At 35.9% G+C, this 22,022-nt stretch overlaps 1 protein-coding gene across 6 annotated transcripts in view; it reads right to left on the bottom strand.

Annotated features, from left to right (window-relative positions):
• The window catches only part of DIAPH2 (diaphanous related formin 2), a 192,492-nt gene that overhangs the window by 55,793 nt on the left and 114,677 nt on the right, over positions 1 to 22,022 (bottom strand). For all 6 annotated transcript variants that reach the window (XM_050310768.1, XM_050310767.1, XM_050310769.1 and 3 more), the window contains 2 exons: positions 11,079 to 11,214; positions 208 to 303 (listed from right to left, as the gene is read on the bottom strand). In XM_050310768.1, the coding sequence (XP_050166725.1) occupies positions 208 to 303; positions 11,079 to 11,214 (232 nt within the window). The remainder of the gene's footprint in view (positions 1 to 207; positions 304 to 11,078; positions 11,215 to 22,022) is intronic.

Here is a 22,022-nt window from a genome sequence, read left to right as displayed (position 1 = left end):
CTTGTCATATCTTAGAGCATACAGCTGCCTGAAGAAAGAGCTACACGTTAACGATCCATGATCACGAAGGGCATGCTGAGTTTTCATGGTAGCTCAATGCCCAACAGCAGCCCAATGGGTTTCAGTGAGAACTGTTGATAAACCTTTGCAAAGCAACTTTGGCCCATTTGGTTTTGAAGTAAAAATTTACAGAAAGCATCCTCTTACCTTGTGGTCTTGGTGTTCGTTTCCTGCGATCTCTGAACGCTGCTCCTGACTGCAAGGCCTCCAGCAGGCTGTCCATCACTCCTGTCTCATCACCCTCTGAGAATAGTAGAAAAATCATATTAATCTCAGTGCAATTGAAATCAGACACTTGGGAAAGAAAAAAAAAAAGTAGAAATGTTGTCAAGTTTACATAATGCTTCTGAGTAAGAGACATGCACATTTTAAGGTAATGGATGCTGTCAGTGCTTCAGGTATCACTGTCTAGTTTGTGTATGATGCTCTATTAAGCAAAATTGATGCCAATCCTACTGTTCTTTCAACTTGGAGATGTTATCTTCTGCATTATTGATGACATCTTCAGCTTGCAGATAGACAGCTGCTGGTGAATGACTGCTGCTTCACTGCTAAAATATTTTAAGACTTTTCTGAAGTGGAAACAGGTCATCTCTTTTTGATTTAATCAATGCACATGGAAAATCTGATGACACTGAATGGCAGGAAGTTCAATATCATAGCCCAGTAAATATTTTACGTGCTGCCTCCCAACCTCATGATTCACTAAATCCTTGGGAAAAAAAAAATTACCTATACAATGTATGACATATACTGCACATCTAACATCAAACCATGGATGATGTTCAAGTAATATTCAAGAACAAAGAGGTGAGAATCATGCAGTGTAAAATTTCTTAAAAGCTGAATTTTACTTCTGCTAAATTTTTTCTTCTGCTTTTTTTCATAGCCAAGCCAACCTGCAGCCTTTAAATTGCTGGACTTTATGGTGCATTACGGAAATCTGAGTAGAAAAATTACTTCTTTTTATATATTTCAGCCTTAAAATTCCTTTGCATTTCAGTCTGTTAATAACAGTTGATAGTAGCATTCAGCAGCATGAGAAATAGAGGTCAAGGAACTGCAAGGTTACAAAACTATTGATGAATGCCTCTTTCTGTTCCCATATCTATGTTATAACCCAGAACTAAAATATAGGCTAGACTCAGCAGGTAGGTGGACATTTTATTCACGTCTCTCAGACTTCAAGTTAATATAAATTTCCCCATCACAGAGTGGGAAGATCATTACTTCATGCAAAAAAATTACATTATGGTAAAAAACTTCTGACTCACACAGAGTGTAGGAGGTTAAATGCACATTCAAGCTCTCAAATGTTCAAGTTTAAAAGCAGCTTATTAATGAATAAGCTATTTTGTCCTGGTTCCCTATTACATTTAGGTTTATTGGACTAAATCCAGAGCTGATAAAAAAGTATGGCAATCCTAAAACAGTACCTGGTTCAAATTTCTACATGATGATCATCAGTATAACTACATGATGAATTTAAATTATACATCAATGTAACTTAAACCATTATATATACACTATGGAACACATACATAAAGTTCTCCCCAGTGTAAGATGAAAGGGAGCAGAGCAAGTGCAGCAACCAGCAGAAGACTCTGAAATACCAGTTTTAATTACATTCCACCTAAAAGTCTTAAACAACTATGCTTCTGCAAAATAAATAAGTAAATTAGCTTCTCGCAATTCACACTCACATACAAAGCCAGAATTTTGTTTAAACTGAGAACATAATTATTTTTCTTTGTGCTTCTTATCCTACACATGTTTATTCATTGATTTGTTGTTGTCCTTGTATTAAATTTATTTTCAAAATCAAAGGTCTGGGAATACACTTTGTCCAAATTAATACACATCAAGTTGGTCTGAAACATTTAATGAATGTGACTGCAAAGCACAGAACTAGTTAATATGCTGGAATATTTTATGTGTAGAAAAACTACAATATTGTTCAATCTTCATTAAAAGTAAGAGTTGGCAGTTTACTAAAAAAGACAAAAATCCTTCAATACTTCATGAATGTTTATGCAGTCTTCCACTTCTTTTGCTGAGTCTGCTGCTCTACCTGCTAATTACTGCAACTGCCAAAACCCACCCTATTTTTGGGATACCAAAATACACATTATAAAGGCACATGTATTAAGGAAGCTGTAGAACACAGTGATGGGGTTTTTAACTTCTCAAAGTAAAATTCACGTTAGGTCTGATCACAGCACTGCGTCTTAATCAAAGTCGTCAGATGATTAAATGGGAACTGGACAAAGAACTGCATTTTCAGCAAGGCTTCATTAAAATTCATAAACAAAATTCAACAGAAATTTCAGTCTTTGCCCCACAGTTCTTGCTGCTGTACTTTGCATATTACTATCTCCTATTTGCCTATTTTTATACCACCTGCAGCAAATCGTAGACACAAACCAAAGACAAAAACTGCCAGAAGTTCCAAAATGAAAAAACTTATTTCCAACATTCCTGTCAGCAGAAATAAAGTACATAATCATTATTCCTCTTTTAGATATCTTTCATTGTACACAAGGACAGGAGTTTCACCTGGAACAAGTAATTTTCTTCCTCCTTGTGTCTTTTCAAGTAAGCCCCAAGCAATTAAGAGAGAGCATATGTGTGCACACAAGCAAAAAAATTGGCAATTTGCTTTGATTAGCCTTAGCAAAGACCCAGATTCACTATAAGTATTAAACAGGGCTGAAAAGGCAAAAGAATTCTTAATCAGTAATTGATGTGTTAACTACAAGCCCCATTTGTTTTAATTTGGATTTTACACTAATATTCTAGTGCAGATTTGGTTTAGTCTGTTTTGAAAATGGGTGAGTTTTATGGACATTACAGAAATACTTGTCCTTTTGCAGGTCCCATAATTTAGACCAGTGTTAGTCAACAGATTTTGGCCACTTCTAATGATAAAGACAAAAAGAGTTTTTCTTCTTCTACAGAAAAATATTATTGCTTCTTACACTGCTGGAGAACCCCAAAAAAGCTGAGGCACAGAAAAAGAAAAGAAAAAAAAAAGATGCAATGAACAAATAAAGTTATATTTGAGATGAGCAGGGAATCCTAATGTTAAGATATCTCAACTTTTCATAATTTTTGACCAGTTGCAGGAAACAGAACAGAAGAAGGGAAAAAGAAATAGGACTTAGTGTGCATTAAGGTGAAAGTATATATGGAAAAGACTGGCATAAGGTCCATCTGCTTATGAATGCTGAGGAACAGTCATATAGTCAGTCTATGAACAAATTTGCTGTGCATAAGGGCAATACTCCAGATTTTAGACTTGATTTTTTATAAATAACAACCAACTTTAGATGAATTGGTCTTATTAAGTGTTTAGTATTTATGGTCAGAGTTTTGTGTCAAACATGACTCTAAACATTAGGGCTCTAGAACTGGACTGCCAATTTCAAAAGGAGACCACTGATAAACCATTGGAAATTAAACCAGAGACTGAAGATTTGGATGTGTAAAAGGGTGGGGAGTGATTACAAGCAGAACAGTGACTAGAGCTAGAGATGAATATGGGCTGAACTTCTCACTTCAACATTAATGCACGTCAGCAGCACAACCCCTTGGAACAAAGACAAGATAGATACATGACCACAGATGAGTAATGACAAATCAGCTTATATAAAGTCCTCTCAGCTGATGTGGAAGCAAATGGTAAATCTCTATTTTTAATTACAGAGATTAACAGGCCATTTGAGATGACCAAATACCTACTGCTACTATTGGAGAACAGCAAATGTAGAATTTGTTTGTAAGAAAAATACCAAAACCTCAGCTGGAGAACAAACCAGTATGACAGTCTTTGGCCAGAAGCATAAAAAGTGCTTCAAACAAGTTTTGAATACAGCAGAACACAAGATGATGACAGTATAGCTCTGCCACAGATATTACACTAAATTTATGGTTTATTGTTTCTATTAACACAATATCCTGCACTTCATTTGCTTAGAAAATTTCTCTCTCTCATTTATCTGGTGTTCAGCATCTGATATAGTGTCTGCTTAATTTATTAGTGGAAGGTGAAAAGATTGTCATTAGTAAAATATCTGGCTAAGTAACAACAAAGGGTTGTTTATAGATAGGAAGGTTGAACAACTGAGAGCTTATCAGACCTTTTTTCTGAAAACCTAATCAGCGGATTGGCCATCACAACATACAAATGATCACACAAATAGGAAATACTAACATTTTGGAGGACAAGATCAGAACATGCATAAGATTTGGAAGAATAAAATCAACTGAAATATTAGAATGAATATGTGTAACTTGAGGGACAAGCCACGAGCTCTTCAACAGGGAATGGCCAAGAGCTGCAATATAAAGTGGTGACCGAAACCAACTCAGGCAGTTAACACAGTCCAGAGATAAAGCACATCAAGTCTTTTACCCGACACAAATAAGTATACAGAGTATATATTTAACCTGCCTCTGGAACACAGCAGAGGGATTAAAGTATCTTCATTTTTAAAAATAATTATTTCAATAGCCTGCCCCTGGACTGCATCATGACTATACTTGACATAGATGTAGAACTAAGATTCTGCAGCAAAGGTAGGCCATTTGTTTTAGCATAATCTGTACATTGCTAAATTAACCATGAGGACAGTGTTGTTAAAGGGAGAAAACAAACACCAGCAAATGATGAAGAATGTTTACTTTATCTTATTTTTCACAGAGCAAACACCATCTTTCACCTGCTTCTGTAGCCATTTTCTGTTTCAAGAGTTCCCCTGAAACAGAGGAACCATTTCAACATGGAGATGAAGATAAAATATTTCCCTTGGCTGTCACTGCTGGTCCCTTATGAAATACGACCCTTAAGTTAGATTTAGAATCCTTTTTGTTAACATTACGTTCCTTTATCAATTTCTGACAAATCTCATCTAAAAACCTCAAAAAGAGACCCCAACATTTCCAGTTCCTGATATTAAATGCAAAATAATGTTCTGATCTATTTATAACCCATATGATTAAAATGGGAATTGAAGTTGACAAAAAAATACACAGGTAAAGGATCATTCTTTTGTTAACCTGAGGAGCAACAAAAGCTACAGCTGAGCCAAGACAAGTCTTGTCTTAATTTTTTAAAAACAACTGTTACAAAAAGTTCATGTTGAAAACGGAAATATGTTCACTCACTCATAGCCTGTGAGGCTTTAAGAAACATTCCTGCAGTGAAAGGAGCACCACTGACAGTTCACACTAGAAAACATGTGCTGATGCTCTGATTAGGGACTAACCTGAACCATGGATGATAAATATTCATAGAATCAGAGCTCTCTCATAGACTTTACATAAAGATGGGAATATTAAACTTCTCATTTAATTCACTAAGAATTCTTGAAATCGTTTCTGTGGGAGTGGTCAACTGATGATTTCAATGTCATAGGAGTTTCTCTCCTCTAAACAATTGCACCAAATTGTCCTAAAAATAGATCTTTAACCTTCTTAAAGAGCACACTAGAGAAAGGATTCAGAATCACAACTTCCTCATGTAGACTGGAAGAATTAGAAACTTGGAGAGACCAATTCCAGTTTTTTTGTGGCCTCCATAGCACAAAGCTTTACCTCAGCCTTTAGCATATTCCCTTCTCTAAAAACGTAGGAACAAACATCTTCTAGCAGAGTTTCTCAGGACTACTTTTTCAGTTTGCACTAGAAAGGAGATTAGAGGAAACTAGAATGTTAAAAATTCCCAATAAATACTGTTTTTAAATGAAATATAAGGACTGGGGTAGCAATATTGATGGTAAAAGGTAACACTAAAAGAGCTTAGGGCTTTTTGAGTTACTTGAATGACTTAGAACTACAGAAATTGCACTTCCCTTGAAGCCACAGAGCTCAGCCCATGCATCCAAAACATGATCCATCTCCTATATATTTGGTTTCCTCAGTGCAGATTCACAGCTCTACAAGGCCCTGGCAACATGATCTTGTTTCTGGAGTGCTTTGCTGCCCTCTCTTTTTATTGTCTGTACTCATTACTACAGGAATATCGATATATTTTGCTGGTGCACTTTTATTTTTTAGTATTTTTCCATATGCACTTGTAAAACATCATCTACTAATTATTATAGATATACTAATTGTGAACCAATCTAAGCTAATAGAAAGTGTCAGTATTGCACAGCTATTTGGGCAAAAGTTTACAGGAACTTTACAGGATATTTTTCATAAATTTGTGCCTTTACTGAAAGAGTCCAGTCAAACATCATGTTAAGTAACACACACTGTCTGCCTGACTGCTTCTCCAAAGAGTTTCAAAATTATGGTTCTATTCACACCTTGCACCACCCTGTTTTGCTTTAAACTTTTAAGCACTTTTCAAAGTCTCAAGTATGTCCTGTGGAAACTTTTAAACAAGACTTTTTATTCATAGGCAGTACCAGAATTTTTAATTGCAATATATTCATTTAAAAAGGTCAGCTTTCAGTGTCTTTCCAGAAAGCGTGTTTTTGTGTTCACCTCATATATTTGCATTTTATTCATTTGCTAAATTCATTTTGCATGCATAATAAATATCTCCAGGAAGCAGTCTTCCTCGGCAGTTTGCACTAGAGTGGTGTCTCATGACTCTTATTTACTTCTTAATTAAAAAAGAAGTTAGGACAGTATGACTGATAAGTGAACCTCTATCTCACATCACTTTGCAAAAAACAAGGCAAATCCTTGCTTACAGACCAATTAAGCATATTGTTTATGATAACCTGATCTCAGGCTTATGTGAAGTTAATAGAAAGAAAAAAAAACACGCTTTGTTGTACTGGCAGGTTATTGAAAACAATTTTTGAAATGCACACACATTGTCATTTTCAGAGAATATCTGGGTGGTCGAGGTCTGCTTTGGCATGAACGGGCTTAATTGAAACTCATCTGCATCATCCCTGGGGCACAGGCTGCTGCCCCTCACTAGGATGACTTGCACTACACTTAAAATAGACTGCAACGTGGATTACGGAGTAAAAAATGGGAAGAGATTGCCTCTATGTGGGAAGGGAAAGATTGTGCAGCTCAAAAAAAGAGAAACAACCACGTGATACCTAAGGATAAGGAACGATCCCTGTAATCAAGTTCTACCCAAGTTTTTCTGTCAGCATTAGATTTCAGGAAATGTGCAGCATATTCAAACAGACCATTGATATCAATATGAAAAACAGTGACTTCCCAAAGGCATTGTAACACTTGCCTAATAATAATTAAAATGTAAATAAGCTCCAAGTTTTACCACACGAGGTATCCCATGCAACCATCAGCCAATATGTAAATCCAAATGATCAAGGCTGAGACACTTGCAAACTAATATGTAACTCGTAATAAACTTAGTATGGATTTCTGTTTATGCTAAAGGACTTGGAAGGAAGACAAACCAAGCAGAAAAGCACAGAATCTTTAGAAAAGTGTAGCAAAAGTAACCTCTGGAATTATATCCTGCACTTGAAGGAAACCCAGCAGAATTACTGCTCATACTGGAACATACCAGTCTGAATAAATAGCATATGAATTCTTATATAAGGGCACCTGAAAAGGGAAAGTAGGAATATCCATCAACCACTAGCACAGAACTTCACTTCCATTATCTTCATCTCATTAGGAAAGAATGTTAATATGTCTTCAAAACAATTAATTCAATACTAATTGGGACTGAGGAAGCTCATTCTATCTTTTATCTGAATATTGGTAGTTAAAAGGTGATTTTAATTGCCATAGTAATCAGATATAATGAAGAGCAAAACTGTTTCTGATTAAATAACATTTGCATCAGAATTGCTGTTTGACACTTTTCAGCTCCCAGAAAGCCCTCCCCAGTTCTTCTTTTCTCTCTGTGGTTCAGATATGCACAGGGAAGCAAGGCTGCAACGATTTTGCAGATGTTAAATCAGACAGAAGTCATGAAGGACTTCTCCTCAGAATTCATCTCCCACAATGAGAAAGAACAGTTCATGATTTCAACTGTAAAACTTAAGGAGTGTGGGTAAGGCACTTAAATCTTTCTATGCCTTCAGTGCTTCACCAGGAAACCTGGCACACGTAAGTACTTTACCAGTCTGGGAAATATAACAAAGATGTATCAGTTAAAGCAGACTGGAAAGAACACCAAATATTCCCAAGCCCTACAGCTACACTTGAGGAGGGGGAGCTGCACCCACAGCAGAACAGAGTCCAACAGGTGCTAGAATGTCTTGCTCTGGTTTTGACTGCACCACAGCTCACAGGGAGAGAGGTTCAGGTACAACATAACAGGAAACGTGCATTAATAGTAAAAATTTTTAAAATGGAATTTATAACATTAAGCAACAGGTGTCATGATAAATTATTTTAAGGGGTAGCTTTAAATCAATATATATTTATGTAGTTTAAAATTTATTCTAAAAACATTAATTCAAGTAAGTAGAATATTATGAAAATGTAACAATTTACTTCTCTTGGCGAAACTCACCTAATGCTAACAATTTCGATAATTTTTTTGAATTGTAATTTTTACAGAGTTTTTCAAGATTTTTACATTCATCTTTACTTATTTTGGAATATTTAGCAGGTTTTATATCAGTTTACATGTAGTATTCATGTGGCATCTCAACTACACAAAGCACAAAACCACCAACCTAAGTAAACCAGTCTTCAAAATTGTGGCAGCTCTGGGGTTACTTCATCAGTAGGTATTATTCAGGGCACTTCTTAATTCTGGTCACACTCAAGTTTTTACAGTTACATCAAGAAGCTGATATTAATTCTAACATTTAATTATAACTAATCTAATCTGGATTCTCCAGGGGCTCAAAAAAAGTTGTCACTGAATGTCCAGGTAATAAAAAAAAAAGAAAAAAACTTGTTACAGAACTACACACTAAAAGGCTGGAAAATGTAGGAACCCTATTGCTCTGACCTCAAAGGCTGTAGCAATATGTTAAAATGTTATTCTTGAAGACACAGTTAGAGAAATAGATGAAAGAGGGTTAGGTTAAAACACCCCTTTGGGTGAAAATCACCTTGTCAAAATGACAGCTTGAGAGGACATCTGCCTCCTTCCTCTCAGTCTTCTGTGTCACATTCACTTAGACAAATTTACAACCTATTTATATAAGCAGGAATGAGCACACAGAAGTAGATGCATTGAGAAAAAAATTAGTTACTTGGCAAAAACAGTCAATTGAATATCAATGCCATAGAATTCAGTGGGGATGGACGTATCCCCCTCCTCCTACCATGGCACTAGAGTTGTACTATGTGAAATGGCTAATTCAATATATTTAGAAATTGGGTAAAAAAATGAGAAGTATTAAACTAATTTTCTAATTTTGTGTCACAAGTTTAGAATCATCAGTTATTTAAATGGTAGTTTCAGTGCATTGGGCCTTGTACAGTTATTCACATATTTGCATTTTCAGTGAATGAGGCTATAATGCAAAATTAAACTTTGGTTTTATCTGTTGATAATAAAAGTCTTTCATGGTGAAAAAATGCTGTCAGTGTACTGAGACATCTATGCCACTGGCAGCTGTGGTCTGCTCCTCACCTGCTTAAAAAGTTAAGGGATGGAGACAGACAGGTATGTTCTCATCTACTGAGCTGAGGCAATTTAACAAGCTGTAACTTCAAAGCGAGAGCTACAGCCCTTAAACACAGACCAGTTCACTGACAACAAAACCTAAGTGGGCTTTTCACACTTGGTAAAAGCTAATAAAACATTTTGTCTTATGATGTCGTAAGCGGTAGTTTAAATAGCCTCTCTGAGTGTCTTCAAGCACACTGGCAGAGGGAAGGGTGATGAGGGGATATTTAGGTGTTTCTTATCCCACTCACAGAAAAGGGTAACTCCATATCACTAAAGACTCTTTTTTTTGGCAGGTGAGGTGACAGATATTAACCACTAGTCAAATGCCCACAGAATGGATTGGAAAAGTCTCATTAGAAATCTCCACAAGCTTGACTTCACAACATAAAGACAGTGTGTTTATGCCTGCATTTAAATTTTATATTTTGTTTACAGTTAAACTGAAATCGGACTAATCTTTATATGCTCTGATATTAAAGTTTGTAATCTCTATAAAACAATGGAGTAATTCATTAAAACTTATCCCAAAGTATACTGCATGCAGTGTCACTGTCAGTTCAAGCAAGGCCAAAAATAACAGGATTTGTGGTGCCATTGCAGAAACCCTCCAAAAACCAAACAGCATTTTTCCATGAGTATGGGCCTGTTAAGTGGATAACAAAGAGAAGTGTTTTATAGCTGGGTCAGATTAGCCAACTCACAGAAACTGAACAAAAACCTGCAAGTAATCTCTTATACAAATGCAAGTTTTACCACCTCTACTCAGCTTCTGGAGTCAGACAGGTAAAGAACAAAGCCTGTGTTTTACAACCTTCTGAAAATATGCACAGCTTCAACATCAAGCCCATTCCATTCCTTCTTCACTTTCTCCTCTCGTAGGGTGGCCCCATGCGAAATACAATATTCTCACAGCTGACAAGTTTAATAAATACATTGGTTTTTATCATGCTGAAATGTCACTCTGTACTTAGATTCCAAGCTCAACCACATTTCCCAGCTCCTAATAGGACTACTGGGAGAACATACATTATAACACAGAGCCCCCAAGCCCAAAAAGAAAGACATTAGCTGCCACAATACCTTGATTATAGAGTTGTTTACAGAATGAAATGAACAACAAAGCCATAAGATCCTCCTTCTTGGAAGTAAATCCATATGAAAAAAAAATCAATTAACTGCTACAAATGAAAAAAAGCCAATAATCCACAGCAAAACACCTTGAAAGGAACATGACACATAATAAGTGACAGATATGGAATTACAGGATCAGGTAGGCTGAAACAAAACTGAATTTTCACTTTTGAAAAAGTTGACTTTTTTTTCAGCTTTCCAAACTTTCAGCAAGTATTTCTTACACTGATCAGAAATAGCCTTCGGTTTGTGACTGTTGACTTTGTTTTAACATTAACAAACTTCTCTGTCAAGAAGGATTCCTTACCTTTGTTCATATCAATCAACTGCTGCTTCTTCTTCTGTCGCTCCAGCCTCTCTCGCTCAGCCTTCTCCTTCGCCAGTTTGGCTCTCTTCGTTTTCTCCTCCAATTCTCTTCTTTTGTTGTTTTCTTTTAATGCCTCCTGCATCAGATAAAATGAACATCAATGTGTATATACTGAGGAAAACAAAAATAACCCTGTTTGCACAGATAGTGTATTTACATCCAATGAGGTGGGATAAAACAGGGACTGGCAACCCAATACTTCAAGCATCTTCAGAAATCTTTGAGGTACCATATTATTTGTACACTTCAGCATTATTAAACAGAAAAATGAAGAATGAAATAGCTTTGCATTTATAGTGAATGAAAAAAAGTCATGTTTTCCAACATCAGCATGTCTGTACTTTTTTCCTATGAAGGCTGGGAGTCAAGCTTAAACCTGTATCCTGATGCTAGGAGGAATGAGTAGGGGTTAAGCCAAGTTTTCACTGTAATGTACTTCAACTACAAGTAATTGAAAGTTGCTAGAATTTAAGTTACAATTCATCAAAAATTTTTGTTTAAATACCCAGTCTGGATCACTTAAATACGTAAAACACACTCAAAGAAATGGAAAACAGTTGTATTTATATATTACAACCCTAAAGTCTCTGAGTCAACAGGTTATACAAACTAGAAAATTAAGAACTACAAATGTATAATGTTGATTTAAAAAATGTAGATTAAAACAAACAAACAAACAAACAAACAAAAAAAGGCAACCAACTACTTCCCATGATCTTGCCTGCATCTGATCTGGAAAACATCCTCCTTTTCCAAAGGAGGTCAATGTTTGCTTTATTCCCTAGGCAATGTGATCATGCTCTAAAAACCAGAAAAAAACATACATGATCCCAAACACAAACAATGAAGATGATTTCCTTGTGGATGTTTTTGTAAATATCCAAGACAATATATAACTTGTTATTCCACAAATAAAGTTTCCCTAAGTTTGGGGCAGGCACCATGTTTTAGTGTGCCTTTGCCATTTCAAGAGTTTACTAAGGTAAAATCCTACATTTCACTCCTTCTTTCACTGCTGACACTGATACCACAGTTTGCAATGATGGTACTTGTGGCCCAACTTGAAAATTAGACCAAGAACTGCATTCACTGCACCATCAGAGAACCAACTGCACCAAGAAACTCCTTTTCTTTCAGAAAAGAGAAAAGAGAATTAAAGGACAAAATCAATGTTTTATCCCTTTTGATTTTGGACATTCTGTCTCTGCACATTCAATCACACTTGACAGAGATTTCATTTTACTGCAACTTCACAGACTGTAATGGAAGTAAATGCCCACAATCTTATGAAAGAAAGCAAATATGAAATGTCATGGCTGCACTAGTAGCCCACTAGCCATTGACATAATATGATTAGATCATAGATTCTGTCACATTTTTTAACAGGAACACTACAGCAGGCTAAACTCAACAAGCTCTAAATTCATTGTATCTGGAAATTCACTCTGAGTCAGGCTGTACAAGTTCTGTCAAAATGCAGTCTGCAGTTCATAAAATACACTGGATATCAAGGATAATTAAAAAAAAAAAGTCATTCAAAATAAAGGTCCAATCTTCTTGAAGAATAGTAAGATAACAATATAGTGATAACTCTGTGTGAGAGTGTTTATCCATTTACACCCATCTACCACCTGGAATGTACTTATTTGCTATTACTCTCCACCAGGCACAGTTGGACTCTTGACCATTTCTTATTTCTTATATCATTTACTTATGTATTGAAAGCTGGAAAAAATAATTGGTAAAAAACATACTCCCACTGGTTTTCAAGTTATGTGCTGAAAGCAAAATAAAATCTATATTCATCTATATTTATGAATATACTTTATATCTGAATTAATATTGCTAACAGATTTTATCATAGCTTCTCAGAGTTGATTGGAGATGACTGTAAATAAATGCAAAGAGAATTTTGACTCAGGTGTACAGTGGTTTCTGCAGCATTTGCTCTGCCTGGATTATACCACCAATCCTCTAATTTTCATTTTCTACAGTTTCACTGTAAAGGGTTATTTTTCTTTCTCATGTGTCTTTGAATACTTTATTGTTAAGTATTTCCTCTTTCTTTAGACCTCCAGACTGCGGCTAAGTCAAGTAATATTTAATACAAATGGGACATGATTCTGCCTTTGCCTTAAAACAGTGTTATTTGGGCCCCACCAATCTGAAGTTAAGCATTAAGTAAAGTTAAAAGAGATCTGGACATCATCTCATGCTTTCATCTCTTTTTCTTTTGGCATGGATTTTTGCTACTCTATATCTTTTCTCTTCCAAACTCCTGAGTTTCAGTGGATTCCTTTTAATACAGAACAGTGGTATTTCAGATTACCTAATTATTTTTTTCAGTATCAAATGCCAGTGATATCCTTTTTGTGTAGGTTTGTAGGCTAAATGACCTCAAAAGATAGAGATCAGTTTGAATACTGAAAAAAATAGCTCTGTAACCCACATTGCTTTTAAAGGGTGGGGGGAAATTAGCAATTTTGTTCCTGCAATGTAGCTCAACAGTGACAAAGTACTTACTACTGTTCATAGGTCTTTATTACACAACTAGATTTATTCCCTAATTAAAGGATAAAACTAAACCAATCTAACAGTTACAAATCAGACAAATGTCACAGAGCAAGAAGCTATCCACGGGTAAGAATAAAAGCCTTCCCAACAGCTTTGGAAAACATTTGAAAAGCATTCATCCAGATACTGTCTTTTCATAACATGTAAGTGTATGCAAAAAATAATTTTCAAGTGAATCTCCACAGATAGAAACACTTAAATGCATACAACCCCTTTTTTTGATGCGCTGTTCACAACCCTCCATTTTTTTGGTTGGTGCAGAAGGCCATGCAGTTTTGCTAATTCAATAGCAAATTAAAAGTTATAGAAAGTTTGATTGTGGGGTTTTGTTGTTATAATAAAAACAAAACCAAATTACTGTCTCTCCTAGCAGAGAAATAGATTCAGCAAGGAATATTATCTCTTTTTAAATGAGTTAGTTGAAGAGGCACATAGTCTGATGTTCCCCCTTGTGTTTATTAGGATTCACTGAAGTACAGCTCTTGCACTCAGGACTGCCAGTTTACAGCTTGGCTTCCTTAAGAAGCAAATAAAAAATTAATGCATCTCTTGCATTCTGTACATATCTTAAGTTTTGACAGACAAACATATTCACACATCGACATGGTTGTAAATAGACTCTCAAAGGTAAATTATTAAAAACAAGAAGAAAGAAAACAAACTGTAGTGCACAAATCTCCCCGGATATTAAAGATGCAGTTGGCTACAAAGCGGTCATGCACCAATAATGAAGGCTGCCTGTGATCCCTCAGGCCTTCCCTAAATTTGCCTTGCAACTGCAAAATATGTCAACTGAAGTTCCAGGAAAATAATCTTTTTTTCAGTTGTAAGTCGTTAAAAACAACAAACTCAGATTAACTGGAAGTTAATCTACAGACATAAAGAGAGTCAAAAGACAGCAGACTGTGCAATCAGTTTACATGTAAAAGAAAGATCTTTTGGTATTCCTTGGAGGATAATACATTTAAATACATTGCTATCCTTATGAAAATAATGGAAAAGAGATGTAATGAGCTGGTATTAAACGAGAGCAGACAAATTGAATTTCCTGATGGGTGGCCATGAACCGGTAAGTAGAAAAGATTACGCCTGGGACACTGCCCTGTGCTTTGTGCATCAGGGCCATCACATGTGACAGGGAATGTCTTTGACATGCCAGCACAGATTTAGGGCTTGGCAAGTGTAGCTCTGCTGTCTGCTCAGGTAGGGAGAAGGGGTTTGCTGCTGGCTCATCAGCTGGGTTGCAAAACACTTCAAACTGTCTAGTGATGTAAGGTAGAAGAGATTTGCAGTGTTTACTGATCCAAGTTTAAGGCTACCAAGGAAAATCTGTACTGTACGACTTAATTACTCAACTGTATGTGTTTGAATGATTGCTAAATAGCCCTCAAGTGGACAGATTTGGGACTGTTTTACCAGCTCCTTTCAATCAATATTTGGATAGCAGAATAAACACAAATACCTAATTCAGGTTATTCCTGAAAGAGGCACAGAGCTGAAAAATATACACTAACAAAACTGTATCACTGTTCTTTATTAAAAAGAAAAAAAAAAACCAAAACACAAACTTAAAAACCCCAGCAAAATAAATGTTGGTTGTTTGGGTACAATCTGAAAAGAGAAACCAAGGCCCAGAGCAGTTGAATTATCATTATGATCCAAAGCAATCTTTCTGGATCAAGGAGGAGAAAAATCAATATTTTGGCGCATGAAGCCTTGCATCATCATGTGAGTCCTTTATACTGGTAACAAAAATTCACTCTAAGGTAAATCTGTAAGAACCATTCACACAAAAGCCTAAACACAGCAGAAAAAGTCAATTATTCTTTTAAATAGCAGGACCTTGAAAATGATGTGTTGTAAGGTTTCAAAATTTCTGGCTAAAAATTCTCAACAGATTTTAATAGAGGCTATGAGAATTACACACAATGAAGTGTATAAAGACAAAGTATTTAAATAACAAAATAAAACTGCCTGTGTTAGAAAGATATTGCAGGCTTCCTTAAAGTCAAGGCTGGTGGATATTTGGAAGGAAGCATTGTAAAGGTTGTGTGGCATTACATTCCAAAGAAATAACAAATGTGAGAAAACCCAGTACTGAAGGGATACAGCTGCAGTTTTTTTCTTGAGGTTTCTTATACCTTCCACTTTGTGCTTCACATTGTGCTTTGACAGGATTATCCAATTCTATTAGCTTGCTTTGGATTTCCCTGAACGTGATAAGCAAGCAAATATGAACTTAAGGAAGTGAATGAGCTATAATTTACTACAACATCAGCAAGCTAATTGAAGCTGCAATAATGCAGTGATCAATCTGAAATCACAATTAAGACAAACATGGATTCCAATTATCAAATTATCTCAATAAGATATATGAACAAACAGAATGATGAGGTTAAGACTATATATGTGAAATGAAACCGTGGAGATTTTAGAGAGAAGTCAGATTCCTTCTAACACATGACAGCTTTTCAGAAATGTGTGAGGTGCTGATGTTGGCATCTGTAGCCTGTGAATGTCTTCTATGGAAGGGTCTCTTCTAGACTCAGAGCCATGCCAAAGGGAGTCAGAGCAAGTAAAAAAGTCACTGGTTTACAAGAGCTTTTCGACAGCTTAAGTATTACTACAGTCAAAATCCCAAACTATGCCATGTTTTCAGAGTGAAATGAGGATTCAAAATCCTCATTTAAATATTATGGACTTCCAAGATAATGCCTGGAAATAATGACATTACTCAGTTGGATTTACTGCTATCAGCACTGAATATCAAACAAAAAATTCTGAAGAAAGGTTTTTAATCCTTATCCTTTTCAAGATTAGGAAATTTAACTTCATGATTTTCTCTAGACTATGTTTTCCCATATTACTTTTGAAAATATTACTTAATCAATGGTATCTTGAAATATGATATCTAGTGGTTTTACCCCATCCCCTAAGAAACAAAAGAAACAGGTGAGAACAAAATCCCAAGCCCATCTATGCTGCCTGTTATTTCTACACTTGCCAATCCTAAAGTGCTTGCCAACGTTGTGTACTTTGATTCAGTTTAATTTCTTCTATTATTGTTTATTTTTACATCTTTTAAGAGAGCTTCCAAGAGAAATGTCATCCTTGTGTTTTACATCATGAACAGAGTAAGTGCTTATGTAGCAGCACTACTCCTTTGTAAACAAAGTTGAGTTACTGCTCCTATGTGAATTCTTTTACTTCCTATTCCACTCCTTGTAAACTTTCATAGCCTACACCTAATTCCTGGGGTTTTTTTCCAGTATAATGATTAAAAATAATTCTTCTCAGCACTAGCTGGATGTATACACTCAGATGATAATTTAGAGAGCTTACAAAAAGGTTTGTGTTTCATTTTTTGGGACAGATGGGAGGAAGGGCTTGCTATATACTGCCTGTTAATAAGGACAATGTTTCACTTTTGATATTACCTCTTGGGAAATTCCACTGAAGAAAATACTTCTTGCTCATTATTCTTTATTTTTTCATAGCTTCCTGCTCGCTGGAAACTGCTATCTCTCAGACTGCATTAAAGAACTGTTACTTTTTAGGCAGAAGGGACAAACTGTATTCCCAGACAAATAACCAAGGAGAACAATGAATAAATAGTGCCTTTTTTTTAAACCACTCCTGAATTACAAACTCAGTTTACGAGTTTGAAAGCTGGGAATTTAGCCTGACTATGCATCGTATTTCATAGTAAATCAGATGTTTATTATGTATTTATTTATGTGTTGTATATTCATTGATTTATAATGCTGTAGTCAATGACCTGCTGTATTCAAGGGACATTTCAAAAAAGCCACAGGAAAAAAACAAAACACATTTCTGAGTCATGCAGCTTGAAACTTACTCTGAAGCAAGTTACAAGCAAACAAATATTAGAAAGAAGAAAAGGTCTTACAGGTACATTTATACTCAAGACGCTGAATCCACTGTGGTGAAAGTTGTTTCTTATGAAGGCAACGTAACAGATGTTTTGTTTCCTGGCTGGTACAGGGCATCAATCTTACAAAATCTTGAAAGACCAGAGTAGTGGTCACCAATAAAAAATTGTTCAGTTTACTGATCATTTAATATATCTTATCATTTTGGGGAGATTTCCACTTTCTGGTTCTTGTATTGCAGGGTTGCTGTAAAATATCCTGGCCACACACTGCCCATCAATCAACAGTCAGTGTTGATACAAAAGGGCACTTTATTTCACTGGTCTTTTACCAAAAACCCATCTCTCATACTGCCACCTGATAAGTTACTCACATCTGCTTAAATATTTACTTACACTAGAATACAACACTTTTGCTCCTGGTACATTCGTAATGTAATTTAAAGATTTAATTCTGTAGTTACACAAATGTGAGGGAAGCAGCCACCACTGATAAAGCTGTCTACCAGATATAAAAAAATATCACTTCACTGAACAAAAATGCCTTTTACTGCTTCCAAAACAACTTGAATTTTTAGACTCAAAATTCACCTTTAAGACTATCTGCAATAAAGGGAAGTCCACAGAGCAAACAAAATTTGAAATATTTAAAAAGCTGTATAACAATAAAGAACTTTTCCTATCTATTGCTAAAGTACATATTTCATACAACTTCCATGAAGCACACAATCTGATTAAAAGGATGTTTACATCCACTGCAAATGTAGACATGACAGCTTTGGTGGATGTTTTTCAATACTCTACCACCAACAGAAGCAAACATTCAGAAAGCGACAGCTTAAAAATATTACAGGTCATTTGATATAAACTGTGAGACAGCAAGTTAAAGTAAGGAACCCAAGCAGAATAGAACAAACTGGCATTTTGCTTCAGGCAACTGATTAATCATTATTTGATAAGAGCCTGAAACAATATCAAGCCAAAATGTATCAGGTTGCAATTTTCCTCAAGGACAATCGAAATTTGTGTTTACTTTCAATGGAATAAAGGACTAAATCAATAAAATCTAAAAAAAAAAATATTTCTTCTTCAGAATAGTCCTAAATATAAAAGAGATGATATTATCCAGTGGATTTACTATTTTAACTGCACCTTTTTTCTTGTCCTCCTTCAGGCTTGAATTTGACTCGTGTTCCATTGGCAAAGGAGAGTCCTGCTGAAGTGCTTTACTTACTACCTGTGATAACCTCCTTGGATATGGTGAGGTTATAAAGACAGACTTCAGCTCAAAATCAGAGAAGCAAATGTGAGAGAGGTGACACAAGCATCAGGAAAAATCTGTTTAAAAGCTCACTTCAAAATTCTAAATATTCTACCTAATCTTAAGACAAATTAAAAAAATGGAATTGAGCAAAGATCAGCACAGCCACGAGGGACACAATGTCTGACTGCAAGAGGGAGAACATGATGCACACTTTATTTCCTTGTCTTACTGTGCCCCTGGTTCTAATTACATTTCCTGCAAAAATGGTTAGAGAAGCCTGGGGATAAAATGGGAGCAGATATAGAATAATAAATAAATTAACTCTGTTTCTTCTCTCTGCATCTCTAGGCCAATTCCCTGTATTGCAGCTCAGTGAACTGAAAGGGCTCACAAGGAGTGTCTGGTCAGTGGATTGGTTGGGGGGGCTCTAAGTTTTTTTGGCAATTTGCAATTATACAAAGGGCAGTTTCCATGGTGAGACTGTCAACTCCCTATATAAAATTTTCTTCCTGCTCCTGACATATCAGAACAGCCCAAAAAATACTTATTCTCTCTCACACAAAGGTAGACAGGTGCTGATACAAACTAAGTGAAAAAGACTGCACTTAATTTTGGCACTTGTTTCGAGACTTTGTACAGTTTTCAGAACAAAAAGGACAACAAAAAAATGCCCACAAAAGAATCAATGTTTAGGGGTAATTGTCTATTGCTGGGAAAGCACAGAAAGTGTTCCAACCCTAATCAATAAGTCTCGTGAAGAAAGTGAGAAAGGTCAGTTACTGTAACAGCCTACACTGCCTACTTAGAATTGCTTTTCCTCACGTTGCTTAGGGATAATAGAATAACAAATTATTTGTGTGGAAAATTTTATTGGAAAATAACTTGAAGAGAAACTACAGGACCCAAAGGAATATCACTGTTTTGCTGTTATGTTTTGATCAGAAGAATGAAGGATGAAAAACGACAGTGACTTCCAGAAAATGTTTTTCTCATAAACTCTACATCTTTTCATTCGGCCCAACAACTGCTGAATGCTTAGACCATGAGGAGGTGCATTTACTAAATACTGTTTTTGTCCAACTTGCAGAAGGCAAGCAATTAGAAAAGATGATGCATGCATCTACTTTTTCATTTCAAGTAATAAAATAAGCATTATTTTCCATTAAATAAGGCACTTCCTTCAACAATTTTCAAAAGTTTTTAAAATGAATTTTTAAAAGACCAGGTATTTTCTTACCATTAAACTAGTTTGATGTGAGTTTTATAAGACCAACATACATGAAGCTCCATATTTACTTTTATGTGTATCTGTACATATAAAAACATAGAGAGAATTTTCTCTGTGGCCTGGGGATTTGCCATTCAAAATATATTTGTAATTTAGATTCATCTTTAGAAACATTCATAAATATATTCCACCTTTGTTAAATAACCTAATTAAGTTGCATCACTTTATAACATATTTCTTAGTTGTAAATGAAACAAAGAAAAATTGACATTCCAATCAACCTATTTAATCAGTATTCTTGTTTTTCCACAGCAGAATCATAGGTTAAGCAAAGGGAAACAGCTGTTGTACAAATGTAACAGAAGCCAAGTGAAGCTTTTCTGAAGGGCTATGTTGAATTTAAGTGCTCACAAAGGCCAATTATCTTCAACTATAAACACTGCAGTTTCAATTAAAATGCAATGTATATGCAAAGTGTTCATTATTCCCAACTAACCTTCAAGGAAAACATTCTTAAAGCACAAGCAACACCTGTCCTGCCATGTGGGAAGCTGAACAGGTGGGACAAGGGCCATCCTGGCTGAACAAGGCGTTCCTGACGGAGTTCTGACACAAGCCAGAAACATGGAGAAGTGGAAGGCCAGCTAAACTATCCAGGAGGAATACTGCCCAGGGAGGGAAGCAATTAAGCCAAAGTTCAGATGGAGATAAACTGTCAATGAGAACAGCAATAGGAAAGGCTTTTATAGCTACGAGGACAGACAAAGGAGGGGGAAGAAAACCATCAGCCTGCAGCTGAATGGAGGATGGAATCCCCACATCAAAGAGGGGCTGAAACACTTTTGCCACCTCCATCACAACCTTTTGCCATCACCGTCTCACAGACAGGTCAGGCAGCTGCCTGATGTCATTGCAAGGCCTCTATTTCATCAAAGTTGTGGGACTCAAACATATTCAATGCTTGGAAAAGGCAAATAAGGTCATCTTTAAAGAAAGTGAGAGAACCTTGTTGCACTACACACTGGTCAGCCATGACTTCTGTGCTCAGGAAGATCAGAGCAATTCCTTCTGGAAGCCCTTTCCAGGTACATAAAGTACAAGAAGGTGACTGGAAACAGCAACATCGGACATATTAACAGTAAATTGTGCCTGACCAACCTGATGGGCTTCTCTAATGAGATGCCTGGCTCCGTGGATGAGGGAAAAGCAATGGATACTGCTTCCTTTGGCTTTAGCAAAGCCTGCAGTGCAGTCTCCCAGTCACAGAATCTGCACTCATGGAGATATTCACATCTCCCTTAGACAAATTACCTTATGTTTCTATGATTTCCCTTGTTGTCATAAAGGTCCACAACAGAAATGTGATCAACAAAATCAGAAGCAGCAATCTGAAGACCTTCTCAACTTCTAAATTAAAATGGCTAGTGGCAGAAGAAACAAGCTTTTATCAACAGTCAGGCACTAGCAAGAATATAGGAGAATGATAAACAGGAAGAAACCAGTCATCAAGATTTCAAAAATATTTGACATCATACTTCAATCATTTACCCAAATACTAAAAGAAGTTAATGGGACCACTTAGAGAAAGAATGCAGGCATTACACCAGTCTGAACTGGACAAATTTAATAAACATGCATGCTCTAGGGAACGTGTGGAGATGCAGTATATCCTCAGTCTTATCTGATTGCTCCTGAATTCTTATCAGTAGTTATTACTTTCTTACAGAAAATCCTAGAGATTAAAGCAGTTTCAGTATATTTTTCCTTTCTTTAAGGGAAGCTTCTTGCAGACATCAAAATATTGCAGAAAATCTTAGTTCTTTTTAGTAATTTTTTTCCTTATAGGAAAAAAAAAATAAATTGCTGCACTGTGAACTTCTAATGTTTGCCCTAGGCCTTACTCAAGCGTCTGGAAAACATTAAATC

This window comes from Myiozetetes cayanensis, unplaced genomic scaffold (genome assembly GCF_022539395.1).
Source record: "Myiozetetes cayanensis isolate MyiCay16 unplaced genomic scaffold, myiCay2020 scf15, whole genome shotgun sequence".
Classification (NCBI taxonomy): domain Eukaryota; kingdom Metazoa; phylum Chordata; class Aves; order Passeriformes; family Tyrannidae; genus Myiozetetes; species Myiozetetes cayanensis.
The sequence above is the reverse complement of the archived record's forward strand: the minus strand, read 5'-3'. Positions and strand labels throughout refer to the sequence as shown.